This window comes from Aulonocara sp. 'chitande type north' Nkhata Bay, linkage group LG6, assembly GCF_057382095.1.
Source record: "Aulonocara sp. 'chitande type north' Nkhata Bay isolate Kocher_YH1m ecotype deep benthic linkage group LG6, A_spYH_male_GT1.1, whole genome shotgun sequence".
Classification (NCBI taxonomy): Eukaryota; Metazoa; Chordata; class Actinopteri; order Cichliformes; family Cichlidae; genus Aulonocara; species Aulonocara sp. 'chitande type north' Nkhata Bay.
This window is the reverse complement of record NC_141349.1, coordinates 18436811-18460252: the sequence shown is the minus strand read 5'-3', so window position 1 is coordinate 18460252 and position 23442 is coordinate 18436811. Positions and strand designations below refer to the sequence as shown.

General features: G+C 42.4%; 1 protein-coding gene across 8 annotated transcripts in view; it reads right to left on the bottom strand.

Annotated features, from left to right (window-relative positions):
- lrba (LPS-responsive vesicle trafficking, beach and anchor containing) overlaps positions 1–23442 on the bottom strand; it is a 176200-nt gene that overhangs the window by 109474 nt on the left and 43284 nt on the right. For 7 of the 8 annotated variants that reach the window (XM_086295381.1, XM_086295382.1, XM_086295384.1 and 4 more), the window contains exons 20-33: positions 23163–23286; positions 22858–23050; positions 14923–16218; positions 14557–14753; positions 13584–13737; positions 12880–13060; positions 11132–11265; positions 10458–10565; positions 10173–10314; positions 9133–9472; positions 3699–3868; positions 1780–1864; positions 1366–1499; positions 612–673 (exon numbers count right to left, since the gene is read on the bottom strand). In XM_086295381.1, coding sequence (XP_086151507.1) covers positions 612–673; positions 1366–1499; positions 1780–1864; positions 3699–3868; positions 9133–9472; positions 10173–10314; positions 10458–10565; positions 11132–11265; positions 12880–13060; positions 13584–13737; positions 14557–14753; positions 14923–16218; positions 22858–23050; positions 23163–23286 — 3320 coding nt within the window. The remainder of the gene's footprint in view (positions 1–611; positions 674–1365; positions 1500–1779; positions 1865–3698; positions 3869–9132; positions 9473–10172; positions 10315–10457; positions 10566–11131; positions 11266–12879; positions 13061–13583; positions 13738–14556; positions 14754–14922; positions 16219–22857; positions 23051–23162; positions 23287–23442) is intronic. The other variant, XM_086295383.1, reaches the window with a different exon arrangement.

Sequence of the window (23442 nt, the reverse complement as noted above, 5' to 3'; positions counted from 1 at the left end):
CTGTCCTTGTCACTGGCTGTGCATGTGAGGGCAACTTCTTGTTTATTTATTTCTGATGTACTATGAACATAAGTGTTTTTCAAGCAAAATACACAGACTAAATTCACCCTAAATGTAAAGCCCTTCAGTAGCTTTCTGTCTCTAAATACTAATCAGCTGTCCTGAAGTGATGTATTGACAACCCCGATCATTGATCTGCCCACGCCTGCTTATGATCCCTAAATTAGTATTCATGAATCCAGCAGCAGCTAAATAAACTTGGCAACAAAACACCCACAAGACAACAGAGAAGAGAGGGATAATCAATGCAAAGCACCATCAAATCTACATTATCCCTCCTCATCAGTTTGGCCCAGGCCACAAGGGCCCCGCTCAGGTCAAAAGGTGATGCGGACAGGTCGCCCACCCTTGACCCTCCAACCAATATTTGCGGCCAAATATACCTTCGCTCTGCCCTCACGAGGGGAAGGGTGAATATGGAAAGGTAGACAAGGTAGGGTGGGGGAGAGATAAGGCTCTGTGAATTTACTGCACTCAAGGTGAGGCTGATAAATCAGCCTGCTGGAAAAGCAGAGCGCAGGCCTGAGGAAAGATAAAGATGCCAGACTTGCCTGGGAACACAGAAGCATGACAAGCTCCACCACTGAGCTGCTGGACTTCATGCACACCAGACCTGGAGAAATATAAAGTAAAGGGAGTCAGACATAATGGCATATGAAACAAGAAAAAGTTTTGTGTTTGATTTTAAACAGCTTTCTGGATTTCTGTGACAGCACACGCTAACCATCAGGGATTACCTAACCTTGTGCCATCTGCAAGGGAGCGGATAGTATTGATGGGCCTAATGAGCCGACATGATGTTACTGTAAACTAATACATATTTGGGCCTTGTATTACAGGCCTGGCGTGGCTAGCATATGTCCCATTGATCCCTAATGGCAAGCCCTGGGCTTTTAGAGGGCAGGGGGCCGCTAGAGTGTCCAGAGTGCGCTTCAGCGGATGTTTCATGTGTCTCCGTGTTTCACAGAGACACATGTAACATCACATTCGTGCAAACACACATGCATGCACATACAGTCCCACCCTATTTTTTCCAGCCCCCCCTTACAGCTATCAATCAACTTTCCATTTTGTTTGGTGGCAGCAGACATCCCAAACACTGCTATTAGTGGCCTGGCCTCTGACCTGGCCCCCTGGAAACCTTCAGCACGGCTACCGGCGCAGCGCGACTCATCACAATATTGGATTAACAATAGCCTGGACATATTGTTGCAATTAAATAAGAATCCCTGCATGGTTGAGGTTTGTGAGATGATCTAAAATGATGATGTGACTTCTAAGGAATTTCCATAATTTTCTACTCACTGGTGCCCTCAATAAGGAGCTCTTGTCCATGGCTGCCAAGCAGAGTGCGAGAGAGGAAAGGGGCAAAGTCCACAAAGATCTCCCTCAGTAGGGGAGCTGCCTTTTCAAGGGCATGCTCCAAACGCTCCGAGATACTAAAAAAAACAAAACAGACAGCGGACGGAGTAATTTAACAGTAATTGGCCAAAAGGCTAAACAAACTCTTTGAAAACTCACAAAAGATGCTTTTAAAAATACACCGTCAGCAAAAATGTGTTTTTAATATGATGAAAAAAAATATGGAATAAAGACAAAAACAATAATCAGAGCATATGCATAAATAACTGATTGTGTAAGCGCATGTGCATAAACAGCTGATTGTGCATGTGTGTGAGAAAAAGAGAGCGAGCGAAAGAGAGAGAGAAGATGAATCACCTCATATTGGGGGCTGTGTTCTGGGTCACAGGGGAGAGTGGGGGGACAGATGGCAGGCTAGTGCTGGCTGGAACCTGGCCGCCTGCTGCAGGGAGAAACCAAAGAACTCTGTTATTAGTCTGGATGTTGGACAAGAATGGGACACACACACACACACACGCGCGCGCGCACAGCAATACATTATATGACCAAGGTCGCACCATAAACCTGTGAAGAAACATGCCTCTTATGAAATAATACAGAGGTCTCCATTCAAATGTATAGAATAGGTGGATTTATGGTTGAGTATGTGGGGGTACAAGTATCATTTTATAGTTAGATAGTGGATGATGTACTCTGAGCACAATACATCTCCCATAACAGTGTATAATTCATTGGGTTTGATGAGAAAAATCTTTCTATGTGAAAGGATGACAACACTTTATCTTCTGCTTCAGTTACACTTTAAAGATGAATTATTCGTAGATGGAAACAATATATGTTAGACAAAGGCTTAAATATGAAAGAAGTAACTCCATTCATTGTTATTATTCTATTTTCATGTTTTCTTGTTTCCCCTCATTAAGTCATTACATACCAATTTACCCCTCAGGGCTGCTTTTCTGACCGTTTCATTATACAACTAAAAGGTGCTTTACGACTTCATTCTGGAGACAGAGGCACATGAGGTACAAAGTCCGCGTGTGATTGATCTTGCAGTAAATTCACTTCCCTGTGGCTCATAAATAAGCTAATGCCCAGCTGAATATGGAGGAGGGGGATTCCTCTGGTGTTTCAGTGGGCTTGTTTTTCCAGCCAGGACAGTCTCCGTGCAGGGATAACTCTTCAGGAATGACACAGTGTAATGTGCACTGGAATGTGTGTGTGTGTGTGTGTGTGTGTGTGTGTGTGTGTGTGTGTGTGTGTGTGTGTGTGTGTGTGTGTGTGTAAGGTGTTAAACAGCGCCATGTGGATCTGGTGAGAGTATCCCTCTCAAGCTGAAGTAGCTCCTTCAAACAAAGAGGAGTAAATGAACGTCTCCATTAGTCCTCCCACTGCCCCACTAACACACACACACGCACACACACAGCATATTTACTCAACACTTCTCAGTGCCATCAAGCAGTCTGTGCATACAGCTAAGCTATAATTATTTACTAGCACACACACGCACCCAAAAGTCCTAAAACATAATCCACATACTCATGTCAAACCCTCCTCTCTTAAACACACAGACAAAAAAAAAAACATTACACTTTTACACAGAAAGGGGACAAAAACTGCTGATTTATGTCACTTATGAATCAACTAAGATAGGTATGACTTTAATATATTGTTTTATTCAGTCACCATTCACCTTATTCCTTCTCCTACTGGAATTATTGTAATACTGGGATGTCCCAGTAGCCTGTTAGTTAAGACAAATGCCAAATAACTAATGTCTACGTTTGATTCCCCCCACTTGAATGGTCCCTTGATACATGAAACCCACCCTTTCCAAATGCACTCTATTGCATCTCTGTTACAGTTATGCATGTTCCAGTGTGATTAGTACAGTTTGTTTTCGGTTGTTTCTGCGTAATCCTGATGACTAACCCATTACATTTTTGTGTAGACTCACATCATTTTCTGTGTAATTGCACGATGGGCCCTGGCACTGGCAGAGCACCGCCCTAAAATTGTCTCAAATGTTTTTATTTTTTTCACATTCGATACTGCTTTAGCTTTTTAAATAATTGAATCAGTGTTACTCATGCTGTCCTCCAGCCTGAAGAAACTGGATTACACTGTGCAAACACCATTATTCCATCAGACATACAGAGAAGCACGATCTCTAAATAAATATTGACTTTCTCCTCAGCACACTCATCCACCCTGTGACTTAGCTGCCCTCGCTGCTCTGCCAATACTGCAGTCCAGTTTTGTGTTTGTGTGCTTACAGGCTGCAGAGTCTGCAGAGGTGCTCTGGGAGGCGTCGCTAGAAGATACCACAGAGACGCTATCGATAGGTGTCCCACCAGACACGGAGCCGGAGGCGGTTGCCAGGACGGGGGTGGAAGTGCCTGGAGATGGCATCACTCCTGCTTTCTTTGGTGCAACGATGACGCTTCTGTAGAGAGAAGAAAAAGCGCTTATTATCAAGACTCATAGATCAACTGGAAGAAAAAGCTGATGCTGCCAATTCACAGAACCCTTCATAAGATTTTTGCACACAGCATGACTAGAACAACACCACAACCTTCACTGACACAGAGTAGAGGAGTAATTATGAGCAATTTAAATAAGCAGAATAGTAGCCCACTGAATCTTACCATAAAACAGGACACCTGATGTAATGTCTCCATTTAAAAAACTGTTTTATTTGGACATTTCTACTTTTAATTAAATACATTTTTCTTTAGTCAACAATACTACTTTGAGAAAACTTGAAGAAACTACAGTTTGGCTACACTGAAATCAAGCTTCATCTAAAACATCCTTAAGTGTGCCGAAGTGCTTTCTATCTAACGTTCACCCTCTGATGAATGCACTGGGGTTAAGTATGTGAATACTACTGAATAGTTTTGCAGACTCTAACAGCCAGGAATCAAACCATCGACCCTCCAATTAGCAGATGATCTCTACCCCCTAAGCCATAGCCACCCGTTTTATTAGATGTCATCTTCTGCTTTATCACATAACACCAGCTGCATGTTACCTGATATTAATGCAACTTCTACTATGATGCCTGATATTTAGTCTACCAAAGCAGTACATTTATAATAATATACTTCTATAATATCTCAGTTATTCTAGAAAACCTTCTAAAAAAAAAAAAAATACAAATAAGTGATCTTTTTTTTTTTTTGCTCAAATTCAGGTTATTTCAAGGAAAGAAAAAAACATTTTGAAATGAAAAATGTCCTGATAGACTTGGCTCTTACATTGGCTTTGCCTTAAATAAGGTTTGCGTCCACACTTGATTTTAAAAATGACAACTTTAAGTTGTTTGTTCTAAAAATGTAAAACAATCAATGTATCCTTAGACACAAATCCTGACATTAATAAAAAACAACTGCCAAGCATCACAAAAAACACCTCACTGACAGCTAGATTAAATATGTACATTGAGTTTCTCTGTAACAATGATGCTGCCTGTTGAGAGGTCCCTCCTGTGGAGTAACAGGAAATGTTTCTCATAGTGATGTGGTACGAGTAAGTGGAGTTCAATTCTCATCCGGCGAACAGCAGATGCGAGGAGAGCAGCATGTAGATAAGCTGTCAGTTTAGACCAGGGCTCTGACAGACCAGCGGCCATATCAAAGAGAGCCTGGCCCTGCTTATCAGTGCTGACATAGGAGAAGCAGGGTCTAATCCCTGGCTACTGCTCCCCTCTCAGAAACACGACCCAATGCAGGTTTTAACAAGACATGCAAGAATACGTCAAATTTGAATATGCAATAAAAAGAAGAGGCCCAAACACAAGAGCTTGCAAACATTCCTGCACGTCCCCAGTTTCAGAGTGTGTATGTGCATTCTTTCCTGCACACACACCCACGAGGATAGTTGGCTCTCTGTACTGCAGACCTGGCTGCTGTGTCAAAGCATGCGCTCAGCTGATTTAAGGCAGCTGATCAGATCTATTGTTACTAAAAGTTACTGTAGCTGTTAAATCTTAACAGCTTTGAGGGAAAAAAATAATAACTGTGTCAGGAATGTCCACTCAAGGTCCACGTGTTGCATAAAACCCGAAGTAGTGACAGAAGAGAATGAAATCAGTATTGATAGGCAAGAAGAGTGGAGATAAAAGTATCTGGTCATTTTTTTTCTGTTCAGATAGTGAGTGGACTGGACGGTGGTATCAAGAAGCAAGGGTGGCGCTGACATGAAGCACCCTGGGTGTCAAAAGCAGCAGAGACAGAAGGAGAGACACCCCTGCTGAGTGAAGGCTGAAAGTGTGCGTGGATGTTTTCAGAAATATTTTAATGCACACACATGAGTGTCCAAATAAATGCTCGAGTGCACGAGTGTGAAGAAGTCTGCCAGTGAGCATGTCTGCATATGTGTTTGGCCTTCCATCTGTTCCTCAGCAAAGGCTCAGTGAATTATTCAGCAGGTCATTAGCCACACTTATCATGAGTGGGCCGCCCCAGTCGATTAATCAGCCGTCAGCGGCCCCACTCAACCCGCAAACAGGAGCCCAGGGCAGAAAGTGTGTGTGTGTGTGTGTGTGGCTGAATTATTTAGAAGGTCTAACCTACTATGGCTAAGTGCAGCTATGACTCCAGTAAACTCCGCTATTTCAGGTAAAACAAGTGTGAGACCGAATAACAAATTGTCTCAAGTTGCATGTACATAAAAATACTCTTCTCTGGAGACTTTACCTCAGACTGACACGATGGAGAGAAGAGTGCACCCCAGCAAAGCTTTGATCATAGCTTTCACTATGTAACAACAACACTGACCGTACGCACACAAACACATTTGTACACATCTTCACCCTATGGAGCTGCGGCTGGCGGGAGTCGGTACCTTGATGTTATCTGTGATCTGTAAGTGTGAACAACATCAACTAAAGTGCCCACAAAAACAACTGCCTCATTAAACCAATGGAAGACACTGGTTTAAAAGGGGGTAAACCGTTCTTTGTTAATTATCCAAAACAGAGTGAAAGACACATGTTTACACACAGTAACCAAGGAAGCATAAAAAGCTGTTATTAGCCGTAATAGGACCGCCGCTCACAAAGCCCATATCTTAACATCTTCAAGTAATCCTGGGTTTAAAGACAGAAGACCCGGGGAACTCCCTTGTCCTTTGTTTATATTATCAACTGAGTTTCTCTTGTGTTACTTGATGTTAAATAATCTATTAAAAATGGAGATGATCGAGAGCAACCATCTAAAACTACGGTATTAAATAGGAGCAAAAGAGCTCAGTCTTTATGTTTGTCAAACAAATATTAAAATAAAACATTAACAAATCTCAGTTGTGGTAACCAGACTGCATATTAGACCTCGCTTTATCAATTTCAAGGTGTTATATACTTGCAGTTTTCATTGGTGGCTCAATTCTTTAGTAAATGATATATGAAAAATCTTTTCCCAGTTTAATTTCTACTGTCTTGTAATCACAACAATATTTGACAATTTTGTTAAAGCAATGTACTAAAAACAATGGCAGATATTTATCATTATGTCCTGATTCGGATATAATATGGATCTTTGCAATTAACACTAGCACATAAATGTGTGATTTTTATTATACCAGCTAAAGTGGGTTCAAGCTTCCTCAAGGTACATCACTGCAGGTGAACTCCAATGCAAAGCGACAACGTCTTTATTAACTGACTTTTCTAAAAAGGTAGGCCTTGACTGAGAGCTGCGCTCATGTCTGACACGCTTACCGCCAGCAGTACATTAACAACATTTAATCATCAACAAAACTCATCTGTACATCAGCTCTCACATGCATGCAAAGCCTGCTGCCAGGAATGCAAACAACCGCACCATGTATATCCCACTGTCTAACACTCACATATTCTGCCGAACCATGAAGTCTAAATCACAGACTCGTACAATGACACTGTTTAGTTCTGGTTAGTATCAGCAAATATTTGCAGACTGGCTGTCATAACAGGGGCATGGCTGAGAAATGCATGGGAGAAATCCAGCACATCTCCACTAGTAAATAAATCTGCAGGGATACTTCACCCTCTGACCCGCCTCCAGTTTTTATCTGGGAGATCCCGGCTTTTTTCATACATTGGTCTCATAAATCCAACCCTCTGGGCAAGCAGAAAGTTGCCATGTTTTGGCAGGAGATGTCAGTGCAGAATGTCAGCTCTGGCTTGTACTCGTGTCCCTGGAAGACTTAGTGGTTAGCGGGAGATGCCGAGCAGTGATAAAGTCATTGCAACAGATAATAAACACCATTGGAACATATCTACATGTGTCGAGAGGTAATTGGTAAGGGTTGAGAGACAGCGGGGTGATAAAAAGCAGTAAACCGAGAATAAATATAGGCTTAAAACCAGAGGATGACATGAATGGGAGGGGTAGTTTTGACTCGGACGCATCAAAATAACTTGGCACACTGACAGACAGTAGTGTGTGCAGGACACACTAAAAGCTGAAGTGACTGATCAATCAATAAAGCCAAACATTTGGTGGTATCCACTTTTTTAAAATTCTCTTCAGTCCCAATTAATTGTTATTGTTAATAATAATAATACTATCTAATATATAATCATACAATATAGACCAAAGAGTTCATTGATTTTTTTCTGCTTAAAGAATAATTCTGGTGATTGAATATTGTGTGAATAATATGAATAAGATGCTGGTTTTCAGTTTAAAATAATATAAAAGTCTGGACTTGTTAACCTCCACCTGGATTTGATATTAATTTTTTTGTGCAGATGTGCAAGTGATTAATAAAAAGGTAACTGGGGTAAAGTCTACTGTCAGCGTGCCCTGCATGCAGAGGCTCCCATAACCAGCAAGTGAGCTGTTAGTCTACGTTCTCCAGCTCTCCTGACGTCCTCTCTTCCTACTGAGTGTGCTCAGCGGACAGGAGCCAGTCTAATCCCCCTGATATGAGGAGCGCCCTGAGACCTGACAAAGCATTCCTCAGATAAAGACACGCGATCACAGAGATGCCGTGGAATTCCCACAGTTGGGGGGCAGGCAGACTGACTGAGTGTGAGCGTGTTTGTGAGTGACAAAGAGAAAAATGTAGAAATGTTTTCTTTGGTGCGTGAGAACTTTTGACTTGACACGCTTCTCCCATCTCTGTGCCTCTCCCTCTTTACCCTCCCCACCCCCGCCAAAATCGACCCGTTTGTAAAAGTCTATGTGCGAAACAGCGCTCCAAATGCAAACCAGACCAGTAACCGTCCTCCCTCACCTGAGCCCGTCTGTGACTTCAGTACCCTGCTCTGCTTTTGAAGCCTTACTCCTGACTGTTCACCCCATACCGCTGGAGATAACGCAAATTATACACATTTTTTTTTTTTTACTTTAAGAAAGGAGGGAACCCCTGATAACTGTTAAACAGGGACAGACAAAAGCTTTCCTCAAAGCTTTTTCTCCGTCTTAAAACAGTTCTTTGAAAGGAGGAAGTCTGCATGAGGTGAGGACCTTAGTAAAGAGAGAAGTCGTCACCAACAAAGACTCCTAGTCCAAAGGGGCTTTTGTTACTAAATGCTTTTCAAGATCCTCTAAAGCACCCTCTAAGGAAATAAAACAAAGATGCATTCAAGGTTTAACTTTCAAAGGTCTCCCGCAGTCATGTTGGGAGTAAAATCCTGTGGAACTGTCAAATGCAAACGTTGAGACTATAAACACCATATGTGCTTTTTAAGTGTATGTCAATCCATGTTCACACCCTCACCTATCAAAAGAGCGGAACTGTGGCGATGGTTCTCTGGCCGCATCGCTCACACTTCCCAGGAACGCTGGCGGCAACAGGCTTGGATCCACCACGATATCATCAGTTGGAGCGCTCACCAGGCTGCGCAGAATGTCCTTCACATTTTTACCCTTTGAGTCAGCAGACATAGCAGGTCTGACCTCAGACGACAGCGTGGACAAGGCCTCTGAAATGGCATCGGGAGCGTGAGTTCCACCGGAGGATGACAGATCTGCGTCGCTTGCGGCAGTTGAGGTGTGGTCATCTCCGATGCCGGAATCATAGCGGCGCAGAGAGAAGCCGTTCTCTCCTTCTGTGCTACCTGAAACAGCAACACTATCTGTGAGGACATAAATAATAACAAATAAGAGTATCCAATTCCATCAGGGAAACCTGATTTACATATTTTTCTTCTGGACTGTCGTCTAGATTTGACCCGTTACTGAGATATTGGCTGCACAGCAGAAATGTCTCTTTTCTTAAAATTGACTGAGTTACATGGCACTTGTCTAATAATGCTTAATGTATCAAAAACAGAGGGCGGGGACAGAGGAATTATCATGGAACTATTTTTTTCTTTGTGGCATACACCCTGCTCAGGAGGTAGAGCACGTCATCTACAAATCAGAAGGTTGGTGATTCAATCCCTGCTTGGGCAAGATACTGAACTTCAGGTTCCTCCTGATGAATCAGTGTGAATGTGTGTGAGATTAGGTGATTTATTTACATGGCAAGTTACAATCACAATCAGGAGAAACGCACACCAAAACAATCTGCAGGTCAAATAAAAATACACAAACTTTAACAATTTTTCTTAAGATGATTAGCAGCTGTTTGTTTGTTTGTTTTTTTTATAGTCGAACACTATGCAGTACATGAACCCACTTATTAAAAAAAAAAAGAAAAAAAAGGAAAAAGTCAGGATTCATAGATCCTTTTCAAGTTGTTGAAAACAACAACTTGCTTCATTCTGATGCACATAAATGCGTCAGATGATTTTTTTTCTTGAAGGTTCTGTATACCTGTACTCCTTGCAGACTGGGAGCGTTGAGGGTGTTTCTTGTCATTGTGGGGCTCCAGGATGTCACGGTACTTGGACACCATGAGGACTGAGATGAAGTAGACGACGGCAAGAGCCAGAAACTGAGCCTGCTTACCGTCCTCCTGAAACAAACAACACACTAAACAATCTGTACGTGCGTCCTCTTTGAAAAGCACCAGAGGTTAGAGGATGCTAGAAAAGGTGATTTCATACACGTTATGAGTGCTGTGTACAGGAATGCGAACGTGTCTGCTGGACAACTCACAATGTCTCTGAAGACGACAGCCCTGAGGCGGTTTATGTCCATGTCCTGAAGCAGCCGGTCTAAATCTCTCACTGGAGACATGCCACCTGTCACAGCATCAACAGGACTCTGCATGCACGCATTAAAAATCAAGCAATTATCATGTGAAATGTATTATTATCTGCAAGGGAAGTGTAAACCGCACGTGCACGTTTACACCGTTCTGGGTGTTTATTAATCCTTCAAGGAGCAGGGTAAGGTTTAACAGCTTAGGGAAGCTATCCCTCCTGAGACCGTGTCCTTAACATAATGGCTTTTCTATAGAGCCACTGCATTATAAATGAGGTTTAACACCCGGTTCAGGGAAGAACAACATGACTTTTACTGGAAGTCACTGTATCAAATCAAAGGGGCAATGACAAAGGGCTTAGTCTAGTGTAACAAATAGCAACCCGTGTGGTAACATAATAAGATATGAGCTAATGCAATAACACTTGTGAACAGGACAAAGGGCAAAGCGCCTTCTGGTTGCCTACTGAGGACAGGAGAAGGACAAAAATGTGCGTTATACAAAAGATAATCAGCACAAATGTGGGAACCGGTCACTGAAAAGTATGATGTTATTTTGCGTTTGATGGTAGAGGAATTTAAAACAGCAGAAAATGTAAGTTAAGGTGATCATTTCAAGTACTTGCCTGCGCAGATGCAGACTTGGCTGTTCCAAGCAAAGTGCCTTGCATGGCTGTGTAGCTGCGGGCTGAGCTGTCTGCGCCGTTCTTAAACTGGGCTTGCTGACACTCCAGACAGTTTCTCACTGCAATAGCACACACTAGGGAGGGACGGAGAAAGAGATCTTATGTGACATCATACAAATAAAATCATTGTCGGGGGGATGTGAACACAAAATTTTAAGTCTTTGTATTTACAAGCCTCCGAACACAACAAAAGAGCGCGTAAAACTGAGCCGCAAGCGGAGCGAGCAGAGACAAAAACAGGAGAGAAAAAGCGGGGCCGTGACAAGGTCAGTGCTCTGGCCAACTCTGGCAGCATCGTTCACTCTTCCCTGCTCCACCTCTCCTCCCAAGGTCATAGTGCAAGGGTGTGCTCTTGAATCACATCCACTGTGTGCAGCTCCCATAACAAATGACACTGCCGGGTGTGCACATGCTGAGTAGGCAGCGCGATACACCCTTCAACGGACAAAAAAAAGACGAAAAAAAGGAAAGAAAACCTCGTTGTCCGACAACTTTAGGTGGGTTGAGAACTGGCACACTTAACATTTGTAATTTAATGTATTGCTCCTCTTTGGACCCCTCCCAACCCCCACTGCTCAGAGCGTGACAACTGACAAATGTTAACTCTGAGGCATTTAGATTACGAAGGAGGGAATTATTCCGTCTGGAAATGGGCTCGCTTTTTCCATTAGGACCACTCTTTCATACGACCATTTATAAAAGGAAGAAAAAAAGAGAGGAGAGGGAGGGGCGGAGACGCTAAAACCTTGTTACAGTTTTCCAAAATCAGATTAGGTGCCAGCAATGGGGAGCGCATACCTCATCAAATATTCATTTCATAGCGGCTGCTTTCTAAAACTGAACCTGTGCTATGGTGGCATCGTTTTCCTGTAAAACACACACAGCAGCAGCAGCGACATCAGAGGGAACAAGCGTTTTTAGATAACAAGTCGGCCTCTTGACAGCCGTTTTGTTTGTGGGCTGGACTGTGTTTAAAAGCAGAAACAGATACCTGAATGTGCAGCATTAAATATCCAAAGAAAATTCAATAATTTTTTTATAGCTTAAGTACAAAGTATACTGTACTACTTTCATTTTTAATCTGTGCATGCTGCGTTGATAAGGTGTGCTGCAAAAGAAAAAAAAATTAAATGAATAATGTAAGATTTTCAATATCTTTTATTCAGTGATTGTGAGGCTGGGCTTTTGATGCTGTCAGGGGAAACTTTAATAGCCTGGAACAGAAGGCAGACAAAGGCCTCGGGCTACGCAGCAGTACAGTACAGCCAAGGCCATTATGAACAACTCACTATATCATGCGAGCAGCCATTTTAAAGTGTTGCCATGCAGGAGGGTTATAATAACAAGATAAGAGAGGGCTGATATGAGCGGGGTGAACGAGGCGAGGGGGATCCGAGTGGGAGCTGGAGCTGAAGATTGAGAGGAAGAATACAGAAGAGAGGGTCAAAAACACTGTAGGGAGCCATGACTGGGGCTAATACAGCAGGCTGCTGCCAGCTGATGTAAGGTGGATCAATGAGCGGGAGGGGGATGAGGGGTGGGGTTAGTAAAAGGATGAAACAGAAGTGGGAAATTCACTTGAAAGCCAGCTACACATGTAAAAACTCAGCAAGACAGAAAAAAAGCAGAGGACCAAACAAGAGAAATAAAGCTAGTTAGAAGCTCAGGAATAATGACAAGGTGCATACCGAGGCGAAGGCACTGTCGGAGGATGCCTCCTGATGACATGTTTTTCTCAGCTTCTATCTCTGTGAAGTTGAGCGAGCTGGCAAAAATAAGAACATCCACAAGGTTGACGAGGCGCTGCAAGAAGGTGACCGAAGCCTCCACTGACAAGCCATGGGAGGGCTCGATGTTTTCTAGCTCATGCTGAAAGTCGAGAGAGAAAGAGGAAAAAATATATAAATAATAAAAGTAATAATGAGGAAACCTCTCTAAACATTTTCTCTCAAAAGTAACATTACAGTCAGGTTTTACCCTGGTCAGAAGCCTCGACTTATGTTGAATAACCAGTGATTTATCACAGTTAGTAAGTTGTTACATACGTAACGTGTGCAGCACTGAAAATACATCAAGGCATGTGAAAATGCAATTTTTCACATTCAGGTTGAAATCTGGTTACAGAGCCCACACAACTGAATGTAAATCAATTATAATGGAAGTGAACCCGCTCCTTAGACCGGTCAGGTCATTGGCAGAAGCAAAGAATGGTGCAAGAGAGCGGCTGTCACTGAGGTCAGACAGGACTAAAACAAACTAACGTTGTTAGGAAGCAGCTAACTGTAGTCTAATGTGATTGGGGAAAGGTCAATGTGGATGGATAACTTCCTGTGACCGGAGCCACAGCCACACAAATACAAACGTAAAATCACACGTGCAGCAAAGGACTCACGGAGGAAGATGTAGCAGCTGAGAGCAGAGGTAAAATGCCTCCGCAAGCCATGACGAGATTGTCCACCACCTGGGATATGAGGTGTATGCTGTTGTGGACAAACACCACATTCTCGCTGCTGTTTACAAAGTCCAGAATCGTCTTTGTGGAGTGACTAAAAGGCAAAAGACAAGAAGATGGTTTTAGTTATTGCAATGAAGTATTAACCTCCTAGGACCTGCCGTCCACATATGTGGACATCACATTTTGGGTTATTTAGACCAAAATACTCAATTTTACTCTACATGGGCCTGATATCCACTTACGAGGACATTATACTGCCACTGTTCTATCAAAGTTTTAAACAAATGTTGCTCACATTTTTCTTAAAAACAAAAAAAAGGTAAAAAAAAATAAAATAAAATCTGGTAATTCTTTGTTTTTACATTCATCGGGCCCCAATGTGACCAAATATCAAAGAGAAATTAAAAATGCATGTCGTGGAAGAGTTCGGGTCTTAGGAGGTTAAGGCTCCTCTAAATTCACCTCAAGCCACACTCACACAGCGTAAAGCTATGTGGCTTGTTCTTCTTTTATTTAGACACTTACTTTAATATCTGGTCCCATTGCACAGTTCTAATGCACTTTTCTAGCTCAGGATCTGTTACAAACCAATTTCGATAAAGAATGACTGAAAAACTCACTTATTTGCTCAACAATTTGATAAGATTACACCATTCTGACAATTACAGATTTAGAGTTACATTGTTTTTAAAAGCCTGCTAACTCGTAATTTTCTGAACAAGACAGTAAACCAGCATTTTTTGCACTTTCCAGTCTTTATGCTAAATTGAGTCAATCACAACCTAACCAAAAAAAAAAAAAAAAACCCATAAAACTTCTGCATGTTCCTCAAAAAATCTTTAGTTGATAAATCCGTGTTTCTGTTTATTGAAGCATTAATAAAATCAGAGCCCGCGGACTGTCGTCCTACCTTCTCCACATCTGGACATCTGTCTCAATCGAGAAGAGCAGGTCAGCGAGGAGACGCTGGTGCATGTGGGACCAGCGGAATTCTGGGATGCGAAACATGGTGGAGCGAGGTGCAGGGGTGCTGCTGTCTGTTGGCTGGCCTGAAGAACTTCCTGTGGCTGTTGATGCAGCAGCTGCTGACTGACCTTGGCTTGTTTCCTACAGAAATATGGAAGCCAAACGTCATACGTTTTAATGTGACACGAACCTTTGAGAAAACACTTTGAAACTTAAACGCTCAATTTTGTGTAACACCTAAACTATAATAAACTATTATAACAACTGAGTAACACATAAGCGCTAAAAAAAAAGGGGGTGGATTGCATACTGTTGCAGAGGTCTCCTTCAGTTCAAGTTTCTCGGTGTCTAAGGCCACATTGGATACGTCCAGTCTGGCAATTTTGATTTCTTTGGTTTTGCTGACAGACTCTGCACCCTTCTGAGTGTCGGAGCTGGTAGAGGTGGTGGTGGTGCTACTGTCAGCGGCACCAGATGGGGTTTCTTCTCCAGTGGCACCGCTGGTCTCTGATGGCTGGACATCTGCAGTGGAGTCTGATGCCGCTGTAACCTCCTGGGCTGTAGATGGCGGTGTGGTGTCTGAGGGCTGCTGGCTTGTAGTTTCAGCTATGGAGGAAGACTGTTCATCATCAGCTTTTTCTTTAGGTGCTTCTGTGACACTTTTCTCAGGTATTTCAGCTGGAGGAGTCTGGCTTTCCACATAAGGCGTCTGTTTCACTTCACTTTCCTGTGTCTCAACTTTTTCTTCTTCCTTATTCAGCTCCTGTTCTTCACCCCCATCTCTTCGTTCGTCTTCGTCCTTCTTCACTTCCCCACCTTCCTCTCCGGTGGCAGCAGAAGCATAAGAGGACTCCTCTTGGCTGTCATCAGCATCGCTAGGATGGACCTGGTCGCTAACAGATGACACGTCAACCAGGTCCTCATTGAGGACCGAAGCTCCACCGAGCACGCTGTTTTCTCGCTCTGAAGCTGCTGGCGGTTCAGCCTCTGCTTCATTTAAAGAGTCTTCTGTCATTGACTTTGACGAGTCACCTTTGTTCTGTTCACTTTCAGATTTTTCATCATCTGTTACAGGTGCCTGTGCATCATCGCTACCAGATGGTGCAGAGACTTTACCCTCGTCCACCGCTTTTGTGTCAGCCGTTTCATGTTGTGCAGTTTTTCCAGTAGAAGTCTGTGCTTTCTCTTTGTTGACGTCTTCACTCGACTGCTCTGTAGCACCTTTTTGTGTCTCCTCTCTGACACCCGAGTTATCTCTGGTAGACTCCTCCACCAGCTGCTGTTGCTCTTGTTCTTCGTCTTTGGCCCCGGCCAGGATGTTGGACACAGTGATGGATGCCTGTCCCCTTTCATCATCAACCTCCAGCAGACTGGAAGTAATGGTGGAACTGGATGCTGAATCAGGGGATTTCTGGGACAGCTTGTCCACAGTCAGCTCAATGACAGTGGAGGGAGCGGTTTCCTCTGCAGGTGGCCCATTAACACATTCCATAGTCTCAGAGCTTTGGCTGACACCAGAGATGGAGCGAATCGTGCCGGTGGACTCTTGATGCTGGTACTGACGGAACATACGGGACAGATTCTCTTTGTGTTGCTCAAAGGTGACCTGCAAACACAAAACATGTGATGTTAGAAAAACTAATGTCGTACTGTTCACACACTTTATCAGTCTGCTCCGTTTGCCTAGTTTGATGATAAAAACTGGTTCATTGGCTTATTACAGTCCATCCACTGATGATTCTGTGTGAATAAGGAAATAAGCAGGCCAATATAACACACACTAAAATGTTTAAAGCAAAATATGTATTAATATGCACATGTCAGTGATGCCATTACTAATAAGAATGATGATGAGCCTATTTAGCACTGAAATTATCCAGTGAGATCTGTTCCTCAATAAGCAACCAAAAACTGCAGGTCATCAGATATTCATGTCTAGCTAGCCACAAAGAGAGCCAATCCCCACTCTGCTAAAACAACAACTACTTAGTTTGTCTTGATGCATGGTCAATCATCCAGGTAAGTAAATCTCCAAAGATGGAGAAATATTTGGAGTCAGCTGAGACTGAAGAAGTCACTGATGAGTAACGAAACATTTCTCCCACAGAAAACGCTACGTCCAGATGAACAGTATCAACTTTTGGAGAACAACTACTTAGTTTTTTTGACAAATAAAAAAAAAGTTACTTTACTTTACACCTCATAGTTATCTCACACACAGCATGGCTTGCACCAAAGTTAACTGTACAAATGAGCCCCATGTAAGAAATGCGCTCCAGTCCAGGTGATTGAAACCGCAGTATTTTATTTGCATCGTACTTCTCACTAATTAGCAGCTAACCTGATAACCTGATATCACTTCCCTTTCACCCAAATATGCTAAATGAACTGGGCCTCATTATATTGCTTTTCTATTCTACTTGAGCACTCAGAGCACTTTATACAACATGTTTCATTCACACAAGCTCTTTTTGTGCATTTAACATTCACACTCAGATGAAGCCATTGGGAGCAAACTGGGGTTCTGTATCTTGCCCAAGGATACTCTGGCATATAGACTGTAGCAGCCAGAGATCAAATCACCGGCCTTCCGATTAGTCGATAATGTGCTTCTGAGCCACAGCCACACTTTTAGTTACCTAAATTTGGTTGCTTTTAGCCCAAAAACGCCAACACAGCTGCAGCCAAAGTGTTTGGAGACTTCAAATCAGGCATTTTACATGGATTTAAACATTTTATTTTTTATTTTTTTTAAAAAGGGAGGGGGGGATACTTCTGTAAAAGAATTTAGAAACATCTGTCCTATAGGAAATCTAAACATCTCAGTAAGTCTGGAAAAAAATGTAAATTAACATAAAAACCATCCAGCCACTTATCCACTGTATCCATTTTCTGCTTATTTCCTCGTGTCCCAACAAACAGCAAACCCCAAATTATGGAAGCACGATATCCTCAAACTGCCTGTTTGTTGTGTGCTTCTTATAATATTTGAAAACTGGGACCATTTGTGGCTAACTGTGGCATATTTAAAACTTTCTCTCTCCCTCTCTTACATGCAGCTGCCCACGGCCTATTAACCTCTATCAGTCTTCTTACCATCTGATATAGGTATACTAGACTGCTAGTCTATAACGACAATAGTCTGCAGTGGCATTTGAGGAAGAGCCCATCCATGTAAGCAGTCATAGATTAGCGGTAGACACTATTAGTGTGTGTCTCCTAGCTGCGCTGAGTGCGTGTCCAGCATCGGCAAATCCTCCCACGCCTAATTTAAGACCCTGCATTAATCACTGGGATTGGAGGACAGAAAGTCAAAGATGGGTTGTAGGTGGAGGGGGGAGGGGGGGGGGGGGGGGTCTGCTGTGTGAGTGAAACTAGACCCACTTTGCTGCTTTTTTACCTGAGGCTATTTGGATAGGAGGAGAGAGAAAGAGAGAGAGTGAGATCTAAACAAAGAAAATGGGAACGCTGGAGATGAAAAGGAAGGAAAAAAAATAAGAAATTGCAAAAGGAGAAAGAGAGTCATTGAGAGTGGAAGAAAGGGAAGGGGGAGAAAGAAGCTGATTATTTGTAATTAATTAGGCGTTATTGTTCTAAATTAGCCTGCTACATGGGTGCTCATTAATCTTCTGTAGTGGGAAGCAGTGATTGGTAATCCATAGCTGTTTTCTGAGTGCACAGCCTGTTCTAAATGCACCAGCAGTCTGCCTTTCTTTCTTCCTTCCTCCCGCTTTCCCACTGATCACACAGCAAGACCTTCTACCCCATTAGTTTGAGCTTAAATTGACATTTAGCATTTTTAGCAATTAAAAGGCTGCATTCAGAGTGCACCGCTATGGAAATTATGTAGGCAAGCAGCTCAGCACATAACGTCATAGATTCAGGATGCAGTCTGTACATTAAGATGATGTATGCTGGCCTTAAATGGGGCTCTGTAACAGATCCAGTTACCATTAGACAGAGGTAGTATATGTCTCTGTGGTTTTTGAAAGAGCCTTTAGCTTCGCTACAAAATATAGAAACTGCCTTGGGTGGCTAGGACATCAGCGCTGATCTAATCTAATTTCATTCTATTCCAAGACTCGGTCTGGCCTCAGTGGGTTATGGAAAAATGCTATGGTAATGTACAAAAACATGGTGGGCTTTTCTAATGTGACAGGTAACATGGAATTAAGTGGATGCAGCACAGCCAGATCCTAGAAAAAGATCTGAAATGCCTCAAGACTCGAACACAAACAAAACCCAACTTGGACAACTTTGTGTTTTTTGTACACAATAATACTTGGACATTTTCTTTATTATTACTATTTAAATATTCTTAACTGCACTTCTAAAAAAGAAAGGAAATTTTTGCAGAGTTTTCACAAGTTCTGAATAAAAACGACAACCTGTTACAGTAATAGAGCGGCGCAAAGCGCTGATCTTGAGAGGACCCCCATGGTAGGAGCTTGGGAGTCCCCATTTAGATTGGCGATAGATAGATAGTGACCACAAAACAAGGGGGAAATGGAGAGGGCAGCGTGGCTGTAATCCGATTTGCTAAATGCAATTCCTTCTCCAAAATCAATGTCATCTGCTACTGCAAGTCTCCATGCAGTTTTTCTCCTATTCACAGTACTTTCTTTTCTCACTTCTTGTTAAAACTTTTCTTAGTTTTGTCCTGCCTTGCTGATCGAGGCTAATGCAGATAGGCTTCATTTTTATTTTTTATTACAACCATAAAAAGACAAGCTTGTAGAAAGATCCTTCCATAGCGTGCACTAACTTGCACTAAAAGTCAGAAAAACACTTTGGATCTCCACCATTTGGTTATCATTAATTTCATACAATATATATCTTGTAATATGTAATATTTTAAATATATGAATGCTGGAAATGTGCAAAATGTTAACTATGATAACCTCGACAACACTTGATGCGCAGCTCTTTATCTAGCATTGGATCCTCACTTTCTTCCTTTGTCCAGTCGTCACTGGATCGCTCTCTAAACTCTTTGCCAAGAACAACAGCTTGAGTCAAGTGTGTGTGTGTGTCTTAATAATCTTAATAATCCCAGAAGGCAAAGACTGTTTTGCTGAACTACTATTCCTGTGATGTTTAGCACCCCATGACAAACTCAAACAGACTAAATTATTACACTTGGGGTTTGAGCGAAGAATTTTAATACCTTAATGTGTATTAAATTATGTCAGAGATATCTTTGCTCCTCTCTGCTTATCGCCATCTTTGTGGTGAAAAGTCTGGCAGGTGATGACGATAGCCAGCAGTGGAAGTGTGAAGGGCATCGGGACCTTCACGCCCCGATCTCTCCCTTTCGGAGAACTCCTCGTTCTCAAACTGATTTGTGTGCAGAGACGGACGAGGGGCACCTTGGGTGGGTTATGTGGGCAGAGAGTGGGAGGGCTGTTGTGTCACCGTGCCCACCTGCAGAAACATCTGTCTACTTAGAGACACTCGTGCAGATACACTAATGATTGATGTGAATAAATGCACATATGAACACACAAACACACATGTGTGTGTGGGGAAACTATACACACAGCAACTTAATGCAAATAGTTTTCTTATATCGTCTCCTCAAACTCTAAATATGAAAATTAGAATATCAGCAGGTATACAATATTTGTAGCTACCTTTGTTAGTAAGCATTGTATCGCTAATGTCTGCAAATAAAAGGGGAATGTATATACTACTGCTAAATAAGGTAACACAAAGTCATCTCTTTGACTTCCTATGGAGCAGCTGTGCTGTCGGCAAACTCGCCAATATGTCAAAAGTAGCCATAAGTCATTAAATGTCTATTGAAACCATCAAGAAAAAGAATATTAATAAGCAGCACTGGCACAAATAGCACAGTAACAATATCTGTCCCTAGTGATGAGGTGTCTAGCATGTAAATGAATGATATCACAAAAAAAGACAATTTATTTTATCTACAAACCACCTTTTATTTTTTTTTAACTGCATAAAAGAATTTTTGGTGTCCTACAAACTGGTTCTAGACAGCCCCAAAGGAACCTCATGTTTATCATTTTATCGTGCAGCCAAAAGAGTGACAAGATATGTGTAAAAATTCAACAGACTGTGCTTTTACTGTACACAGTGATCATTCACCCAAACACCCACTCTGAGCCAGGAAAAACCCACAAATTTAACACAAGAACAAAAAAGGTAAAAAGCAGACATGCTGCTGCTCATCCCACTCCATCAGCCAGAAATCTGAACAGCCAACACTCAGATCACAGATACGACACTTACATTAAAAAAATAATTTTTAAAAACAAAACTTTTATAGCTAGACAGAAATTCCTGTGTATTAGAGCCTGTAAACGATAATAAAACTCTGTGTGTAATGTCTAATATTTTTTAAAGCCATCCTGCATCAATAGAAAAAGTAGTTTCAGTGCGAGTCACAGACAACTTTTCAGACCGTGCTCAGCTTCAAGTACAGCATCACTCTACAAATCAAACTGATAATTTTACCGTGTTTTACACAAGGCAAACTCAATCATGAAAAGTCTTTGTAAAGAGGAGGTGTGCAAGTATGTGTGAATGCATATATGCGCTTATCAAGAGGCTCCCGGTGGGCTGGTTGTATTTATGAGGCCTTGTTTCTCTGATTGTTCACGCGCAGCTCCCATGAATATTCAATGTGATCAGAGAGAAGGGCTTGCTAGAACTCGAGAGAGAAGGAGGGCAAAAAGAAAATGTGCCTGGTAACTCACAACAGACGCACGCGTGTGCACGGACGCACGCACAAACGCACTACAATCGCGCGTGCAAACACAGCCCTGCAGCAGTGGGAGGAGATAGCAACAGTGACAAACAGCTTTGGTGCTACAAAGGTGGCAGGAAATCTATCAAACGGGACAATAAAATTGCAATTGAGTTTCTTTAGCTTTTTTTATAGCAGATGCATGCATCTTGGTGGGACCTGCTGCAAGTTCGATTCAGAGGCAGTCCCCGGCCCTCTGTGTATTTGTGTGTGTGTGTGTGTGTGTCACATTGTGTGTGTGTGTGTCACATTGTACAAGTGCATGGGTTTATTCACGCACTGTAAGGGTGAAATTCAGCAGGAACAACTGTAACTTCAGTCAAGAAGAAACAGCATTAATCTTGCTGCAATTACACCACATTGTGGGGGGAAGAAAAAAAATAGAGTTTATCCCTATTGTACAAAAAAACAAAACAGCTAAAATAATAGCATTAGTATTTTTCACGCTCCCCAGCAGTCTATTTCTTTTTGAAATATCTCAAGACACTCAAGCTTGCAGCAGCATCTGCTGTTGTGCATACGCGTGTTACCTTTTCAGAATTTCACTGACACTCTTCTACAATATGCTGACCAATATTTTCTTCTTCTTGAGTCCTTATCATTGTGCTTCAGTGTTCAGATGTGTGGGAGTTTTAAAACACCCCACATCCAACACACACAGCAGCCTACATGCCGCTGATCTCCCTGGCAGTCTTTCTGTGCCCCCTGTTGGATGAAACCTGTCACGGCACTCAAGGCTACAGTGAAGCGTCTCATATCACGAGCACTTCTTTAACTCAACTTTCAATCTGCCAGGCTTAAAAACCCCCCAGACCACAATCTGACACCAGCCTCAATTACTTCACTGCTCTGGAACAGAGGAGCGCAATATGATATCAACACTGAATTTCTAAAGCAGTATTTTGAATTCAGGTTTTGGAAATAAAACGTGCCAGAAGTTGATTTTTATCTGTGTGATGTGAAAGAAAGAGACGCTATACATAAACACAGAGAGGGAAGGCTGAAGGGATTCTTTCCAATTGGTTTATACTGAAACTAGCTTTTAAATTACAATCACTATATAGCTTCCATAGCTTTATCTGATGGGCACCGGGACGCAAGGTTCAATTACCCCACTCGCCTCTGCTGAAAGTAACCGGGCGAGATGATAATGCTGCGTGATTCTTTTATTTGATGAATTGTGTTGTGTCACATTTGAAAGTAAAGACATGGGTGGAAGAACTGATTGCTTTGAATGATCATTGCTTTCTGTTTGGCAGGAATTGAAAAGGAGGAAGAGGCTTGTGGTTACAGTCATGTTGTGAGTGTTCAAGGCTGACGATACTTCAGCAAGACGGTGAGTGTGTTTGCTACAGAAAGATAATGGTAAGATGTTAAAAAGAAAAACAGACGAGGAAATGGAAGAAGTTTGTAGAGAAGGATAAACAAAGCTGTGTGTGAGCTCTGTGTGCGGGGATATAATGAGCTGACCTTGGAGTGCGTGATGGACAGGGTGTCCACCCAGACTCGCCAGCCACCCCACTCATACTTGATGGCGTGGTAGAGCAGGATGCGGAAGATGGCGTACACCATCTCTGTGATTTTCTGCTCCTCGTTGTTTTGCGGGTTGATGAAGCACAGAGAGAGCATCCACTCCTGCCACACCGAGCACTGCAGCAGGCTCCTGAAAACAAACGGCAGCAAATGAGGAGGTGGCGAATCCCACGGGCGCCTAAACGCAGCGTGCACTGACGTGTGATGTACTTCTCTATCCTTTGAATCGGTCCGATTCTTACCTGCGGTTCTCTCGGCTGTTATTGAACAGTTTGATCATGTCTGACAGAAAGACCCTGCGCACCTCCATGCTCTCTTGAGAGGGGGGAGAGTTCTTCAGCAGAGCAGCTATTACCTTCAGAATCTCTGGAAGAGGGAAAAAAACCCACTCTGTTTACAGTCTGAGATAAAAATGCTTTATGGAGTTAAAAAAAAAAAAAAAAGAAAAAAAAAGGCACCAGTGCTGGAAAATATCAAAAATACTGCATCTGCTTTGTGCATTTTGTAATGTAATACATAACA